We start from the raw sequence: 18905 nt of genomic DNA on the forward strand, positions 1-18905 counted from the left end.
ACCCACCCGCCCCCCGGGTTCAGACCTGTCAATATCTACTTGAGATAGTGCCTGGAGGGACTCTTAATTTTTTGCGTCTCATAGACTTAGCATGGGGATTTGGTTAACCAGTTAAAAGTCATAAGTAAACCAGTTTTCTTTTTTACCTGAAACATTTCGGGGGGGGGGGGGGTGAACCCCTAACACACACACACACACACACACACACACACACTCCCAGCAACAGGCCTGGCTGATACACAGAATTAATCACTTTCTGATGCGTTACTATTATGGTGATGTAAGGAAAAAAAATGTAGAGGGTTTGGAATAGGCAAAGTGGCCATCCCTTCACATGTGTAATGTTGACTTTTGCGGTTTGGATAATTCATGAATTAAAGCTGTTCTCTATAGGGATCTCTAGGCCAATGTAACTTTATGATTAACTTCATACAGTCCTATGGTGAGTTTCAGTCAAAGTTGACCGTAGGGTTATGGTGGAAAACCTAGACATTACTAGAGAAGTGTAATCTCAGGAAAAAATAGTAATTTCTTTATTCAGTTTTTCATTTTCATGGGATCCTGTGCCCCCATCAAATGTAGAGGGCTGACTGTATTATTCACTTTTACATAATTGCAGTAGAGGACAGATGGTCCACTGCAGGGAAACACTAGAATCAATCTGACACCAAGTTGTTCAGGATTCTTCTTTGTCCAGAAGAAAACCTTTCAGGAAAAATGACAGTGTCTTCCTCTGCAATCCAAGGTACTTGATTAGCTAGTAATAACCTGGGGGGAAACACTATCAAATATGGGAACAGCCTTTTCTTCACCACCACCACACACACACACACGCACACGCACACACACACACACACACACACACACACCAGTATCCTGTCAAGGGCTGACTTTCCCAGTTAGTGCTATATTACAATAGCCAACACACATTTTGGTGCCTCAAATGTTAGCCCTGTTTTGGGGAATATCTGACTTGCTGATTCCAAAAATGGCACCAGTGTCACGAAGAGTCGAAAACGACTGAACGAGTGAGACGACAACGATCCCTCCATCAGCTCTAGTTTTTGAGAAAAAGAACATATGCTACATATATACCAGTCATCATCTGCTTGTCCACAGAAAACCATGACAAATATATATAAGAAAATAGAGCTGATGCAGTCTATCAAATGCAATTTTCTGAATCAGCACCCCAAATAACCCCAGGAGTAGGCTTAAAAACCAAGACACCAAGGAATTTTTTAGTTGGGCAATTATTTAAACAAATCCTCTAAGACATGCAGGGTTTGTAAATATTTCTTACCCGCCTCTCCCCATGGCTTGAGGTGGGTCACAAAACAGTTAAAAACACACAAATACTATATAAAATTCTACACACATTAAAATTCAGTTCATAAAAGATACAGATCAAAACATACGAAAAAAATAAACTGTCAGATTGTCTTCATATTCACTTACCTGAGCTCAGTCTATGGAAGTATGATCCCCCTCATGAGAACCCAAAAAGTGAAGCGTGCTTCAATTTGATGGTCTCTAATCAGACATCTTTGCCAATCCTACCCTCCTTCTCTCTTGTAATCCTCAAACTTCTCTAACTTTGTTACTCTGAACCTTTTACATTGTTAGGACAAGAGCAACAACTACAAGTTTCCCTTTTCGCGATTTGATTCCCAACATGCTCAGTCCAAAGCCTAACACTGGAGATATTAAACCTAAATTAATTACACCTAAGATGGTTCCTAACTTGATACCCACCACCCGGATCTTGGCCAGACAGTTTACACCTAAGATGGTTTAAGACTTTGCTTCTATCTCCCCTTCAGAATTTGAAATTAAAATTCCTTAGGACACAGAACATCTCTTGCTGATATCAGTAAGCAAAATGTGAATAAACATGCTAAACATGAATAACTGGAATAATAAATATGCCATGCCTTGTAATATACAATTCTTTCATTAAGTAGGACTAAATAATATAGACAGAAATAAACATGCATACAAACAGTACAGCAGCCCCTTGGTACGCATCGGGGTATGATTTCAGGATGTCACATGGATACTAAACTCCATGGATGCTCAATTATATGCAATGGCATACTAAAATAATATACCTAACGGCAAAATCAAGATGTGCTTTTGGAGATATATATATAGGTATTTGGGGAGGAGAGTATTTTCAAGCTGTGGATGGTTGAATCCATGAATATGGAATCCATGTATACAGAAAGCTAACTGTTTCACACAGGAAGAAGGTTCTTTCCCCATAACGCGTACAGTAATGGTATCCAAAATCAAGAACTTAACACCATCAGAATAATTTAGCGAAAATTTAATAATCAGCCAGATATACAGCGATTAGAATTACCTAAATATCACATAAATTACAAAAGAATTGGTATATAGCATAATAATTTGTTTTCACTATAAAAGAACCAACATACCTCTGCAGTCCAACAATAACCCCCCTCAAAGTCTCATTTACAAACACAAAAACCAACAAAGGACATGGAGCTGCACAATTCAAACCACTTGAGTCAGAAAAGGGAGACCACACGAAGTACATTCATTCAGATACAATACAGTTAAGCTGTAAAATTACACCCTCCCTCCCTCCCACCCACCATTTAACACAGCTTTAGGTGCAATTTCACATGCTTCCACATATTTTCCAGTATAATTCCCAGAGTATTAAAGTGCTTATGTGCACTCTGGTTTCATTCATATTCAGATGTGCAATATCATCATATTTGGACATTTTCAAAGTCAGTTAAGTCAGTTGAGATATCGTATATCCAGTGCCAATATTTATACATGTTTTAAAAGCATTTGTACCCGATGTGTGCAGATGTACATTTGTTCCCAATACCACTCTTGCTTATGCTTTCCTGTTGCTGGATTTTAAAACTAATTGCCAGAACAATAACAACTTCTAAATATACAGAAGGAACTCCTAAAAAACTAAGGGAAAGTAATCATCTTCCAAATCCTGTATTACAAACTTTTGACAATTGCTGTCAAACCAGGATTAGTACAAATATTCACTGTATGAAAGCTGTAAGATGCATTAACATTTTAGTTAACAGAACTGCCATTCAAAATTAAAAATGTGCAGTATTGAGCCTATGGACGTGTAATGGAATAATAATTCACAGTTGAATGGTTCACTATTCTAAATTCCAATTCAATGGTTTTTCAGTATGAAAAACTAGTATAAAACTAGTATAAAACAAGCAAAACGAAAGTGATTGTGAGGCTTTGGGGTGGACATGATCTACAAGAATTACACTTCGAGGGAATTGTATTTGGTTCAGTGTGAACTATTATAAACTTAACTGCTGTCTAATTTAACTTTCCCTGGCCCTATTCCTGAATATTCAGATTGCTTTCCACACATTTCTGATATAAATGTTCCCTTTAAAGGGACTGTCTCGCAGCTAGTTTCAGAAAACGTAGGGGCTGGTTCATAGGCACATAAGAGAGCTTCTTTTTCAAATACAAGAAACTTGAATTCACTAATTCCTGTTGAGCACCAACAAGTTACATGGCTGTATATGACTGTGTTTTAAGTTCCCAGCTTTTGAAGAAAAGGCTGCATGTTCCTGATCAGCAACACATTTTAGGGAAGGCTACTTGAAAAGGGGTCTATAATGGATGCGAAAAGGACCCATTTTGAATGTTATCAAATAACCTGCTCCCAAGTGGTATTGCTACACATGCCATGGTTCCTTGTCTTTTTTTGGTGTCTTGCTTAGTAAATGAAAAGTCAGACAACACCTCTTAAGGGTCACATCTGGCTTGCAGAGTATTTCATTTCTGGATATGCAGTAGATTCACTCCCAGATATATAGATACTCTTCACAATTCTCTAACAATGGAAACGAGCTCATCGCTCAACAGCTAGTTTTAAAACAGGCAGAGTATAAAATACTGGAGTAATGTGCCCTAACAACAGTAACAGGACACTGATATACTCAAATTCTCCCCTTAAAGCACTGTAATATGCCATATGGGAGATGCTATGTGAGGTCATTTAAATGGTACCAAAACTTAAGCAGAAGGCACTCAGCAGGGACGGTTATTGCAAAGAGTGTAAACTATATAAAATAAAATAGTGAACACGGACAGGTAGAAAGAAGTTAGCTTGTACTAGCTGCAATTTTAGAAGGGTGATAATATAAACCAATTTAAAATAGTTTAGGCTCAAAACATATAGTGGTTGTGCCCTTCTCTACTCCTATATTAGTATTTGATACTGACATATATTTCTCTTTCAAAACTTGTGCAGCATTTTGTACTCACATTCCTATTAAACCCTTATTCAGTTCTGCCATTACAAACTAAAGCTATAACCCTGTGCACACTTGTTAGCAAGAAGGTACCCTTGAATCCAGGGAGACATATTCACCGGTAAGCATGCACAAGAACAGGCTATAATCTGCAAAACATTAGAACAATTAAGAATTGTCCCTTCTTACAATTTAAGCATTTCATGTGGAATGGTACACCATGTATGGGATAAGCAAAAATACACTTTTTCCTGTACAGTAGAACAAAAATAATTTCAGTTCAAAAATACAACCTTCATGTTAAATACAATTATGTACAATTTCATAGTTTTGCAAAACTAGTTAAAATGTATAACATTTAATATTGTCTTGAATGTCATTTGAATCTATGCTACAGGAACCACTAATATCCAAAAATACGGAGAATGAAAATGCTTTGCTATAAAACGTATACAATTTAAATTCTTTATCAGGTAAAATTGTACATAGTTTATCCACGTAACACATTTAAAAGGAGCATTTTCATAAGCACACAGAAGCAGCAATGTTTTAAAGGAACTGCTCTTGGGAGAAGAGCCAACTTGTCAACATTCACTCTACTCAAGATTGTAACTGTGGAGTAATCATCTTTCCTGCTTACCTCAAACAGTGGATAATATTTTTCCTTCCAAGAAATAATGAATTAATCTGATCATACTTTGCGTCAGATACTGAAAAACACCTAACTCCATACAGTTCAGTGGGTGCTTTAACATGTGCACCAAGTTTCACAATATGTGGGCTTTCATATTCACTTCAATTACAGGTGACCTGCTAGGAATGTGCAAAACAAAGGAAGCATTGAAGTTGCCTCCTCCATTAAGGGAAAAGGAAATACTTTGCCTGTGCCAAAACTCTCCACGCACCTCACAGCTACGACATATAAAAGAACCTATGAGATCAAGAAAACTCTCTGAAATATGAAGACCTTTTCAGTGAGTACATATCCCAGTTAATGCTATGAGGGTTATTCCAAAATCCTACCTTGAGCAGGAAAAGGTAGTATGAAAAGGATGGTAGTTCACAAATGAAGAGAATGGAGATATGCACTCAGCTTAGGCAAAGCATGTTATCCCTTTTAGTGTTTTAATTTTGTTTTCTATTCTGCAAAAAGGTACAAGATGTTAATTCAAAACCATTTAGATTTCATTGTGTATATAATTTAAGATTGTATTTCTGTAGTTGTGGGTTACTATCTTAGCTATGGCCAAACTCCCTCAACTTTTAATTTAGAACAATCTTCCAAATGCAAGAACTTATTTTTATTCACAAATTCCATAATAACTGCAACTCGAAAAACTGATAGATGTTAATGCTCTCGGCAAGATGGCCCACAATGTTCTAGCATCATTAAATACTCTAAGCAGAACACCAATTATCATTTATGATACTAAATACTGTGGAGCACACAGATTACTGCGCACAAGACATGAAATATATTTTCACTGGCACAAGACACTGCTGCCTATCGACACTAGACATTTCCTTTAGATATATATAAAAATATTCTTTGTTGACATAAAATTGCCAAGAATACAGCTACTATATGACAAGCTACCCATGACAAAGAAGAATGATTAGCATAGCACAGCATAGTAAGCTTCAGAATATGGCTTAAAGTACTTCACAGAACACTGACCCCCCCCCCCCCCCAAAAAAATCTTATATTAGTATCAACTTTGAATCTCTGACACTGGGTTTTATTATTAAGGCTCTCTTTATAACCACTATTAGAACTGATTATCAATATAGCATATGTTTCTATTTTCAATGCCCTGAAATATAAAATGCAAAGGTTATCTTAACCTATTTCTTGGTAGCGAGAACACATTTTATGATAGTGTCTTTTGCCCAATTAACATGCAACATAAGACACAATATATGGTGCAAGTACTGGAGAAACTCTGAAATTAATACGTAATTCTAAGAGGTTTGCCTTTAAACAGAGAAGGAAATAAAATGCAGGAAACAAGTCTAACTGAGCAATTCTGTTGCAATACAGTCTGCTTATTCATTTTGCCTACTCAATGACATTTTGCCTCCAGTTTTTACAAGTTTGAATTCAATCAACTTGTTCTCCCTGAAACCAGAAACTGATATTTCACAACATTTTGCAACTCGTCCATCAAGGTTGATTCAAGACATTGCATCACAGCGAGCCTCCCCGCTCTTAGCCCAATCTCCTTAGTAACTTTCCTCCCATATGTCTTCACATACTGTCAGAAAATTTAATGAAGTCTCCTAACGTTATTTCAACATTTGTCCAAGACTAAAGCCTGGCATGCTATGATGGCATGGAGCCACAAGCCTTATGCTTATTATTGACGCCTTTTCATAAACAAGTTCAAAATATTTAAAAATAGAAGTTGTGGTTTGTTAGAATCTGTAATTTCCTGTTTCGAGTTTCTTCAAAGAAAGATAAGCTGAAATTTTAAAGAACTCAGTAGGACTGAAAAACTGTTTCCTGTATTTGGACATAATGGAGTTCTGTTCACAAACCATGAACAGACACTTTACTCTTCCTCTTGTCTCATGCAAAAGAGTAAAGTGAAATGTATTTTTTTTAAAAAAAATTCAAAAGCTTGCACCCACTTGTCCCCATCACAGTTTAGCGTTATGCCTCAAGTAGCCCCAATTGCAGCCTCATGAGGTCTTGGAAAATTTAAAATCCACCTACAAAAATGTGATAACACTGTGGCCATTTTTCCACATGAGCAATTTAGTAGAAATATTGGATGAATCCAACAGCAGAGGCAAGATGCAAAAAAAATAAAAATCACCCATCTCCTTAAATATTCTCTCCAATTGCCTACTCTTGAATAAATTATAACAATGGCATGAGAGATTATTCATTAGAAATATCACTTCCATCTATTCACTTTGGGTTGAATCCAGCTTCACATGCAGTGAAGTTCTACTGGTGCTAGAGAAAGGGAGTGGGCCAGCAATATCATCAATTATCCCCTCTACCCAGTTTCTAATATAATCTCTTGTGCTACAAGGGGAAAGATCTGCTGGATCATGGCACTCTCTGAAAACTGAGGGACTATTTCCATGTTTTGGAGAGACAAGTCTGGATTCAACCCTACACGACACACCAAAAAATGGCCACAGTACTGTCTTACTTTTAACAAATGGCTTTACATACTCTGAACTCATTCGTGTATCTACTTCTACTGCTTTTCAACAGTGTTGAAAGCTTAATATAATAGACTGAAGAGGACCCTCTGAGACACAAGCCTTTTTCTTACAGAGCTGATAACCTATTTTACCTTTTTTGAGGGAAAAAATAAATAGCACCAATGTATTTTACTGCAAGAATATACTTGACATTTAGTAATGGAAAATGAACATCTCTAATCAACATTAACAATGTAGCAGTATGGCTGCATCTTGGTTTTTTTAAAGGCTGATTCAATTGAAATATAGATTTTAAGGACTTATCCCTCAGAAATACAATTAACTCCAGTTTTAAAGATGTAGTAAACACGCAAGGATAATACCCTAGTATTCTTCCAACAACCTGTTAGAGATATGGCTCAGTGTTCTGGCTACATAAACAGACTCTGATTAAGGGAAAACATTTTAGGATATAAGAAAACCCAATGGTTTTACCTGATAAATTCCCCCAATTTCAGGTAAACTTCAGTTACTTGAGTGTAAATCCCTACAACTGCCAGTTAATCTCATTAGCTTTTCTCTTTGATTTTTACTAAACTACAGAATAGTTTTCCTGAGTAAGATTATAAAATACTGGATCACTCTACCAAAAATACAAAGACACGTAAAATGTAGTACAATACAAACCAACATATAACAGGATCACAAGTGCAGAAATGTTGTTGCTTTTCATTGTAATTGGCCCCAATAGAAATACTCACAAAAAAACTTTAGGGATCCAAAATATTTTGAAGGACGGTAATTAAGTTCTTCAGACCATGAATGTAGCCCTCATCTCGTGCATTGCTAGGGAAAACGTGCGCAAAATCTATCATCCTGATTTCTACTTCTGCACTTTCTGGCAGCGTAGTGGGCATGTGGCAGAAAACCTTTTCCAGCTGAGGTATAACATTTCCATTCAGATGTTTCTGTGAAAAGCAAGCACTGCTCTTCCATGTATTGTCTCGTTCCAAAGTTTCAACTTTTAGCGAAATTTGACTCTGGTGCCTTTTCCGAAGTGCATACATTTTAGAGAAGCCTTTGCCCACAGAGGTCTCTACCTTCCCATTTTCTGCATTCTTGATTACATGGATGTTGTTGTTATATTCCAGTGTGTTACCGCTTGGGACTTGCCCATTGGAGGCTCTTCTCTTTTCGACCAGAGTGCCAGCACTTAGCCATGTAGTTGTCACTGAAGACAAGCCATCATAGACAAAGAGTAAGGAACTTGCATAAAAATTAAGCTGCTTCTGGCTCTCAAACCACTGCAAGATTTCTCTAATCTTCTGAATACTGGCAGCTATCGCATCTTTTCTCAGGACATATCCATTATAGAAAAAACGAGCCACACCTACAAAAAAGAAACTTATGCAGTTAGTCATCAAAACCAAAAAATATCAAATAAAGGGCTACTCATTATTATTATTTTTTAAAAAATAAAGAACAACTTAAGTGATATGTTTTACAACTGTGGTTGCCAACCTTGGGTTTCCTAATGTTAACAGGTATTTACTTCCAGAACCTCTAGAGAGGCAATTGGGTAGGAATTCAGGGCCTTCCTTCCCATCATACCTTTAAAATGTGCATAAAGGAATGAAAGAAGTCTGCCTAACTATATCCTTCAGACACTTTATCCCAGGTATCGACAAACTTGGGCCCTCCTATTGGCTGTTAGGAATTGTGGGAGTTGAAGTCCAAAACACCTGAAGGGCCCAAGTTTGCCCATACATGCTTTATCCTCATGGGTTTTTTTCTCCATTGTATTGTAATCTGTCTGCTTTAAATTCAGCATCTGATATGCTTTTAAGCAAGCCCCTGGAGTTCAACATTTGCCTCAGTACAATACATGGATATTAGAGGTAGATCTACCTTATATACTCAGTACAAGTCTAGAAATTTTAGTTAAAAATATCAACCCAGAAAGCCTTATACACAGATCAATTTGAGAATCGTACGATAACTCTTTTATTTTTATTTTTTGAAAGGACTACCCCCTTGTCTGAGTAGAGTGGCGAAAGACAAGAGCTTAGTCCATCCCAGGATAATCTAAGAAAAGCACTGACCTTTCTACTCTCTCTGGTATGGCACCACTTCGGGCCTTTTTTGAATTCCTGGCCAGGAAAATGGCAGCAGAAACCAGAGGTAGCTGACCTCTTGAGGTGGCATTGGTGCTTCTCTTCTCTGGGGAATGACCACTTATCCACAGGTCATATTCAAATCCATAACACTGATCTCCAGCATGCCCTCAACTTCTATATGAGGACAACTTTTGCATGAAAATATACAGTACTTTATAGTATTGTTCAAAGAACAACTGAAAATAGCTTTGAACTGTCAACGCATAAAGCCAATGGTCAACTTTATACTATATATATTATTCATCACACTAAAGCAGAGAGCTCTGTATCAAATTTTCCTATCTCAATTATTAATTCTGCCATTTTTTTGAATAGACACGATTTTGTCTCCCCATTCTTAATCTATAATCAAATGGATGCAATTTCTCTCTTACTTTAGAATCCTGCATACAGAAGGCTGATTTTATTATACTTTATTTTCCTTAATTACTAGGAGTACTATATGTAGTTCCCAAGCTTCAGCCCGGCTACTCTTGTAAATGAGGGCCTAGATTAGTCTATGAGAAGACAATCACGATGCTGACATTACCATCTTTTATTGTCTCTTTTGTTAAGCCTCTTCCGTAATGCTGATTCTGTGTCTCATAGCTGTCAGAATGGACGTGGTATACCTTAAAAACATAAGACAAAAATATATATATTTCTCTGCCTTGTTTCTTGAAAATGGTTATGTCTATGGTCATTTTCAATGTAACACTCTGCATGCATAAGAAAACTTTTCTTCAAAATGCTTCATAAATCTAAATCTAAAACAATTTCATAGCCCAATTCATCTAGAATTCTAAGTTTAGGTCAATAAGATCAGCTTGCAAAATTCTATGTGAACACACTAAATTCTGGGGGAGGGGGGTCAATCCATATTTGCATTACTTTTGCTGGTTTTGTCCAACAAATGAAGTCAGTATTTTAGTAAATCTAGAATCAAATTACCTATACACTGTTCAGAATGGAAAAGTGAGAGATAACGCAGATTAAATTCACAACAAGCTTCTACATAAACTTGAATTCAAACTAGTTTGCTTACAAGCCGAAGAGGGAACAAAACATGGCTTGTGACAGAGAACAAAATGAAACAGGCTGAATCAATATGTAAAGCAAGTAAGCATGAATACAAATACACACCATCATTCACACCATGCTCTGCAACCAACTCAGCTGAATCCCAAAGCTGATTAAGACCATATTGTTATCAAGCTCAGATTCATTTTAAAACAAATCACTTTGGACTGATTCCAGCGCCAGACATCCAAAGTAATTGTGGGAAATGAAAATGAGCATTTAAAGAAAATGGTAAGGCTGTGGATGAGGAAGGATAGGCTCAACTCACTGAAACTTAACATGCAATCTAGTACATGAATTCAAACAGCACTCTGCTGAACTGAAATTACAGCATCAATTACCTATTGCATCTCCTTGTTCTCTAGCAAGTTTAAGCTAATAGACATTGCTGAAATCTGCAGTGAGGGAATGAATGATTGAGCTTGGTCTTCTGGACTTTTCATTTACCTATCTTTTATTTTGTTGGGTAGCTAGCTTAATCTGCTGGTTACCTTTTTCCTTAAGCTGAGCAGTATTCCTATTTATTGCATACAAGTCTCTACTTTAGGAAGTGAATCCTATTCCCTTCCTCATCCCCCACTGGCACTGAAGTTGGCATTAGATGCTATTAAGTTCCTGACTTGCTTTCTCAATGTAATTCATTTAAAAGCACACTCTCTAGTTCTTCTTCATGTGTGACTTTATATTCATTTAATCTGTCAAGTACCAATTCTCTTTTACTAATAAAGCAGTGGTGTTGTTACATTATAATTGTGAAACAAAGTAAACACTTCTATTTTATAGCCTAACTAGCTGTGCCCAGCCACGCAATGCTGTGGCAAATTGTGGTGGTGTTGGAAATAAAGTAGTGAGAAATTGGTGGTACTTAGTATGTTATGTTCGATAATATGTGAATATACAGTATTTGTGGATGTTAGTTGTTTTGTGTGTTGGTGGTAAGTGTGAAGGGCGGCATTTTGCAGAATGATTTGGATGTAATGGGGTTTGATGTTTAAAGGACGGTTGTTTGTTGTTCAGAGCAGGTGTTAGGTGGCCCTGATTGGTTCATGTGTGGAATGGTCCTGTTGTTAGAGTGCTGTTCAGTGGGAACCGGGTTGCAAGTAGAATGGGAGGAATGGTATTCCGTTGTGTGGAAGGGATCGTAGAATGTCGAGTTTGGTAAATTACACTATCCGGTTTGTGCTGGGTTATCAGAGTGTAGACTGCCATCTAATTCAGTGGAATGGGGATTTTATTGAACTGTGGAAGGGAGTTTAGCCCCCCCCCCGCCCCCGCAAATGTATTATTTCCTTTGGCTTGAGAGTAGCCCCATTAGCCTTTGTTTTGAGGAGCGTTTGTTGTTCGTGTATTATTATTATTGTTATGGGTTTTTTTCTCATCCCAAAGTCACCCATGTTTTCCTTTCCATTGGCCACATATTGTTGTTGTTATTATTATTGTTGTTAATTTTTGTGGTGCCCTCAATGACCCCCCCCCATTTCCCTTGCCATTGCTTCCTTATTATTATTGTTATTATTATGAGTATTCTTATTAGTATTTTGTGTTCTCCGTAAAGATTTCGCATTTATTATTATTATTATGATTGTGTCCTTACCCAAATGACATCCCCCATTGACCTTGCCCTCTCCATTGGCCCCATATTATTATTGTTATTATGATTTTTGCTCACCCTAGAGGCCCATGGTGGTGTGTGGTGGATGGAAGAGGGTGGTGATGATGGCGGCACCCTTTTGAGGCTCAGGCCAGTTTCTTCCCTGGCATTGGAATGGGTTGCATCACATCAGTTTTTGATTTTTCTGACTTCCTTTTGTGTCGGCCCTGTTGTTGGGATTTCCCAGTGGCAGAATGGGTTAAAGTCTTGTGGTGGGAGGAGTGGTAAGTAAAAGGTCAGTGGTGGCAATCAGGGAGTGGGGTGAGCGGTTGTAGGAGGAAGAGGAGGAGGAGGAGGAAGAGGCGGGGGCTGGCTGAAGATGAAGAGCCTGCGCGGGGAAGGAAGGGGGCTGAGCACCTGGAAAAGGTAGAGTAGGGAGAGGATGGCCCACTTCATGTTGGAAGGAAGCGGAGCCGCATAGCGATGGTCAGGCTGTCGGTTGGTTGCTTGGTTGGAGGGAAAGAGGGAAACGTGTATAGGGGTACAGCGGTTCTGTTCCTGGTGGGGAAAAGATGGTAAGAACGGGCGAGGGTGAGGTGCATCTGCAAAATGTCGGCAGTGGTGGCCAAAGGAGAGTGCGCGGGAGGGACGGTTGAGGAGAGGGGTTGTGGGATGTGTTAGGTACGCACCTGTCCCTGTGTGGAGCATGTGCAAAGTGTTGTTTTCTGTATTTTGGGTTTTGTGGGTCCTGGTTCGGGTCCAGATGTTTAATTTTGCTGTAGGAACCTAGAGGCAAGGATGCTAAATTGTGTTGCCAAATTTCTAGGTTCTGGGGCTTGTACTTTTGTTGTTTAGTGGCAGGGGGCGACACCATTAGTCTTTTTTATATATAGATGTATTCAAACTGGTGGAGGAAACAAATTCCAATTTAACCTTATGTGTCATTTTGAGTTTTAACCATTATTATTACTGCCATTACATCAGACCATTAGTGAACCTGAATCATGAGCCATCTCCATAGTAATGATTAAAGTACAGATACTGCTCCTAGGGACAAAGGGAAGCATACAAGTTTGCTTTATTACCAATAAGACATGGAAGGAACAGTTTAGGTGGAAGTGGGCAGAATTACTCAAATGACATCCACTATAAGATTTATAATGACTCAGGATATTGATATGTCTTCTTGTACTGTCAGAAGCCTCAAAGTCAGAGGAAAGCAGGTGGCAACTGTCCTCCCATGACAGAGGCAGTCCCTGAGATGGGAAATGGTCTAAATCACCATGGGAAAGGGAGATCATTGTCTCAGACCAGTTTGAGATAGGAAGAGATCATAGGATTGCTATCTTTCTTCACAACTGGTGAGCAAATGAGCGATAAATTGCTAATACATTGTAATACCAGGAACCTGCTCCTCCATCTGGTAGAAGCAACAGCAAATTGTCTTGCTCAGCACAGAAATTTTTAAAAGGCAGGCAACTGGGGGAAGATCCTCAGAACTGTATGAAAGGCTGCTGAGTTGAAGGCCACATCAAGCAGATTCTATCAAACCTCAAGACAAAAATGGAGATGGGAAAGGGAGCTGTTTTGGTTTCACAATGCAGTGATCTAAATTTAAATTTAAATTTGGATTCCGTGTTCAAACTGAATAGATCCTGACAAAATTGAAGTTGAATTCAAATCAGTTAATCGGGATCTAAACTGAACTGCACAGTTCTATTAGAAACCAATAAGAAATTACTGTGACATAAACAGCAACTGAGTGTACTAACTTTGACTTTTCAGTGATTACAGCTATCAGGAGGTCATCAGGGCCTTAGTCCATGAAATTTCTAACAGAAATCTCACTGTGATGACAGAAAACTAGCATTAACATAACCTACCATACAGATCCCACAGTGACAGTCTGAATAAGTAAATATAATAGTTTTAGATATTTAAACTTTATATTATAGAATCTAATGTAGCCAAACACATATTAACTCTATTATGGAGTAAGTTCAAACTTCTGCAGGTACCTGTGTCATTTCACTTTGGTAATGACTGGAAACCAACTGAAGGCAACTCAAAAGAGGGTTATTGATTTTTTAAAAAGTAAGGACTTAACATGCATGTCACTTGCAGTTTAACAGCAAAAACAAAAAAAAATCAGTAAACAAATTGGACACCAAACACAAATACACACCATGATGTTTACAAAATCTGAATATAGATCAAGCACATCAAATACAGTAAACACAATTTCAAGTAAAACTGAATTTTGGTAAGATTTTAACAACTGGTCTCACTAAGTTCTCCATGTGGATCAAACAGGAAATACAGTGTGTCTGTAAAGTCTCTAACATTTTGAAATGTTATATCAAAGGCAATTGATGAGATATCTTAATCAGATTTGTTCTATATACACTCAGTGGTTATCAAAGCTTTTAATCACATTGCAATTGTGCATTTCAGGTACCCTGTTGATGAAAGAGATATTGTTAAATGAAATGAACCCCTAAAATTGCTACTTCTCAAGAGAAGGCACAATGTGCAAATGTAAATGATAAAGAGAATTTATGGACATTCTGTATATTTTTTCTACTTGGCTCAAGAACATAATTTACTGTCTCAGAGGCTAATTGCTTAGGTTTTGAATGATAATCCATTTATAAATTTAAACGCAAATCCTTCACATGATTAATGAACCAGAATAAGTCAATTAGACCTTCACTAGCAGGATGCTCTGGAAGAATGTTACAGTATAAAATACTTGAGGCAAACAAGTGCAGACAAGATAGTAAGTTAAAATAATTTCAGCTTCACTGCAACATGTTAACATTAGGTTGAGTCAACACAAGTATACTTGATTTAACATCCAACAAAGAACAGGTGTCAGGTAAATTCCTAAGGAAACAAAACAGTTGACTGTAAACAGCAGCTGCTTTGTTGACAGCAGGTCAGGGGGGTCTGTTTGCAGGTCAAGCAGTTGTACCATTGTGCATGAAGAGCACAATGGTACAGGATACAAGCTGAATGTAGAGCATCACAGGTTCAGTCTAATTCTCCAGTAAAAGCGATGCCTATGGCGCAAAAAAATGATTATGAGCCAGAAAAAAAAGCAATGTTGATCAACAGTCTAATCCAGTATAATGAAAACCTACAGGGGGGTTATATAGCCTTGACAACATTTCAGGCCACATTATGATATGTACCATTCACAGGCAACCAATGCACTTTCCAGAATCAAACAGTACTTCTAGCACTTTTTTTGTGTTCTTGTTGCCTTCAAATCATTTCTGACCTATGTTGAACCTATCACAGGGTTTTCTTGGAAAGATTTGTCCAGAAGACATTTGTCATTCTGTTTTTTGGTGCTAAGGGAGTGTAACTTTTCAACCCTGGTTTCCAGAATCATAGCTCAACACTCAAAACTCTACAGCATGCTGACTCTTTCTAACACTATTCAGTCCCTTTTATAAGGAGTTCAACATCTTGGGCATCTCTGTATGAGACTAGGCTCATACAGGAATCTACTGAATATGGGCTGAGCAAACAGTTGGCAAGACTGATTTGGGGATATGACCTCTGCTTCTAACCACAACCAAAGAGATCACAACAAAACTGTGCCAAATTTAGCTGCTTTAAATGTTTTTATGGCCTGTGGTTTTAGAATTGTTTATGATATTAATTTTAACTTAATTGCACATCTAATTTTTTAAATCTTTTTGTTCATTGTATATTGCCTCAGGGGCACTGGGGATTTCAGGGGTGATAACACAAATGCCTTAAATAAATCTCTCTCTGTGTGGGTATCTATATGTAAAAGTGTATGTGTTCATTCTACAAAGGCTGTTGCTAAGTGAAGTGGCTCTCTGTGATGTCACTGGAGGAAAGGTGTATGGGGGGGGGGGGAGGCAGGGAAGACCTATGTTGCCACAGAGACATTGTGAGGTAGACTCTCTCAGAGCTGGAGAAGGGAAAAAGTAGGCAGGCAGGTGTGCCAACAATACCCAGACAAAGCCAGGTATATATGTTGGTTAATTAATATGAATACTGGGCTTTTGAATATTTGTTCACAGACTTTCTAAATTTAAAATTCCATTGTGTGTTCCTCCCTCACACCATTCCTTCCCTCCAGCTGTTACAAAAATACTGGGTTTCATTGATCCAATGTTCCCTTTATGTTCTATTTAACTGTCGTGTTGATCAATTTAAACCAACCAGTATTTAACTACAATGAAACCAGAATTCCCCAGTTCAGACATAATGAGAACCTTGTCTTAATGCAAGTCAAGTATAGGACTGGGATCTATACATCTGTGCCTCTGTATTTTGAAGAAGAGGTGAATGCAGACAGCTACAATTTAATCACAGAGAATGGTGTAAGACAAAAAAATTGTAAACATGTAATAGACTTCCAAATTCTCTTCACAGGGAAAAAGGCTTCACTGTTTGCATCTATTGAAGAGTATAGGCTGAATTAAAATCCAAAGAAGAATGAAGTCTTACCCTCATGCCAAGCACCAAGAACCCAATCTCTTCCATTAGTGGATACTTGCTGACCTGTTGCTTAATCTTCTCAGCTGAGGCATATGGATCATAGCTTTTCTGACCTATTTTTACATCCATTATACATGGCCTTTTAAACCTGTGTGTCACATCTTCCAGTTTCAGGTACAGGTCTGTTAATAATTAAGAATAAAACAGATCAATGGCATAAACGAATCAATCCACATATTAAAGGTCACTGGAAGTTAACAAGTTAACACAAGCAGTGAAGATTAAGTAGCAGTTCACAAGCAACTATTTGGAATTCTGTTGTATGCTTGACAATGGCAAAATGTTAACTGACATCTTGAGAAAGTGTACAGTGCTAATGCTAATTATACGCTTTTTGAAAGCATGCTTAAAAATGTCAGAGTAGGTGAACCAGAGAATGTTCTAGGCAAAAATTCCACATACCTTTCTCCAAGACTGAAAAAGCTACTCCTTCCCTATTGAAGGATGTTGTAGGAATAGATATGGCAGAAGAACTAGAATTTCTGGGATACAGTGTTAATATTCATTGCCTGGTGATAGGCTTTATCCAGCTACATGCCGTTATATAGCAATGGTCCATCTAACCCTGTTATCTGCCTTGCAAAAGACAACCAAATGCCCACAGTGATAAATTACATGACATATTTTTCATGGAGTAAGCTGTTCCTTTTTTAAAAAAGGCCTTAAGCATATGCATCAGCCTTAAACATGGTTAATATTTATATATTTCCTGTTAATAAGATTTTGAAAATTGGTTCAAACTCTGGTTAACATTAACCTCAACCAAAGCCGACATAGGAATAACCTTTAAACATGATTAAGGTCATGATGTGAAGAGTAATTGGAATATTTGAGAAACAACGAAGGATTTGAATGTCTTAATCACAGATGGGAATTAGAAGCATTATCCTGTTTAGGAGATGTGAATACTTGGCACAATGGCAAGCAGAATCTATTTATCTAAATGTACTACAGATTAGAAACATTAGTAAACTTTAAGATTAGAAACACAATAATCTAAAATAAGCTTTAAAAACAACTCCATTTTAATGAAGCACCTCTGAAAGCAGATATGATCTAGTGAGTAAACAAAACAAAGACTGTACATAACTCTATGTTCATGCAAATGTAGTTAATTTTGCCAGAAAGCATAAGAAGCAAGGCAAATTCAATTTGGTTTTAAGAGAACTGGTCGTATATAGCACTTAATGCATCTTAAACATGCTGCAGCTCTCAAGGATTATCCTCCACCAATTTCATTTTGTCTGTATCCATATATATCAACCCACATGAAAGGCAAAGTAGATTTGACAAAGCTATAAGCAATGCAGCTTTATTTGTGATTATCACAGGTTATGCTTGATTTATACCAGCATCATCACTTAATTACATTTATAAAAAAAATATGTCATAATGGTATCCTTGCTACAGTGAACAGATGAATCGGTTGCATGTTGTATTACAAAAGCTGACTAGATTTAAATATACTAACTTCAATCTTACCAATGAATCAGTCTAGCTGGCAAAAACAGCCCTTATTTACACTACAGTTTTCCATTATAGCATATCAGTATGTCGTTTCATGATGTCCCAAATGATAAGGTCTTATCTCACTGTTCCAAAATGCTTTGTCCCTGACACTCTCAGAAAGCCTCCACAAATATTACAACAAAATTAATGGGTAGCACATTGCATGTTTAGCATTAGTACCATTGGGTGCAGTAGGTGGTGACCAGGTTCCATAATATTTTGGCAAAAATTTTCGGAGTTCCAGAAACACAGAATCTCCACAGGTAGGAGCATACACCTGAAATAAAAGGATAAAAAGCATACTGAAATTTTTGATAATCTGCTTTCCTTGTTATGAAAACTATTCAAAACTTTTGTGCTCTTACAGTCAAATAGGAAAGGTGAAGGATGTGTTAAAGCTTGAACAAAAGATATAAAAATGATGAGTCTGAATAGTTTCAGTGTTTTGCAAATCATTCTTATTAATAATGGGAGTATTACTATAAAAATGCGACTAGATTCAAAGACAGAACTAAAGGCTTATGAATTCTTAAGGGACCGCCATAGAATGTATTAACTTATCACACCAGCATCCTGGCAGGA

General features: G+C 37.4%; 1 protein-coding gene across 1 annotated transcript in view; it reads right to left on the minus strand.

Moving 5' to 3' along the window:
* Nucleotides 1-2314: 2314 nt before the first annotated feature.
* Nucleotides 2315-18905, minus strand: part of ipmk (inositol polyphosphate multikinase) — a 30729-nt gene continuing 14138 nt past the window's right edge. The window contains exons 3-6 of the mRNA XM_003226439.4: nucleotides 18504-18600; nucleotides 16764-16936; nucleotides 10152-10233; nucleotides 2315-8835 (exon numbers count right to left, since the gene is read on the minus strand). Coding sequence (XP_003226487.1) covers nucleotides 8216-8835; nucleotides 10152-10233; nucleotides 16764-16936; nucleotides 18504-18600 — 972 coding nt within the window. The 3' untranslated portion in view covers nucleotides 2315-8215. The remainder of the gene's footprint in view (nucleotides 8836-10151; nucleotides 10234-16763; nucleotides 16937-18503; nucleotides 18601-18905) is intronic.

This window comes from Anolis carolinensis, chromosome 3, assembly GCF_035594765.1.
Source record: "Anolis carolinensis isolate JA03-04 chromosome 3, rAnoCar3.1.pri, whole genome shotgun sequence".
Classification (NCBI taxonomy): Eukaryota; Metazoa; Chordata; class Lepidosauria; order Squamata; family Dactyloidae; genus Anolis; species Anolis carolinensis.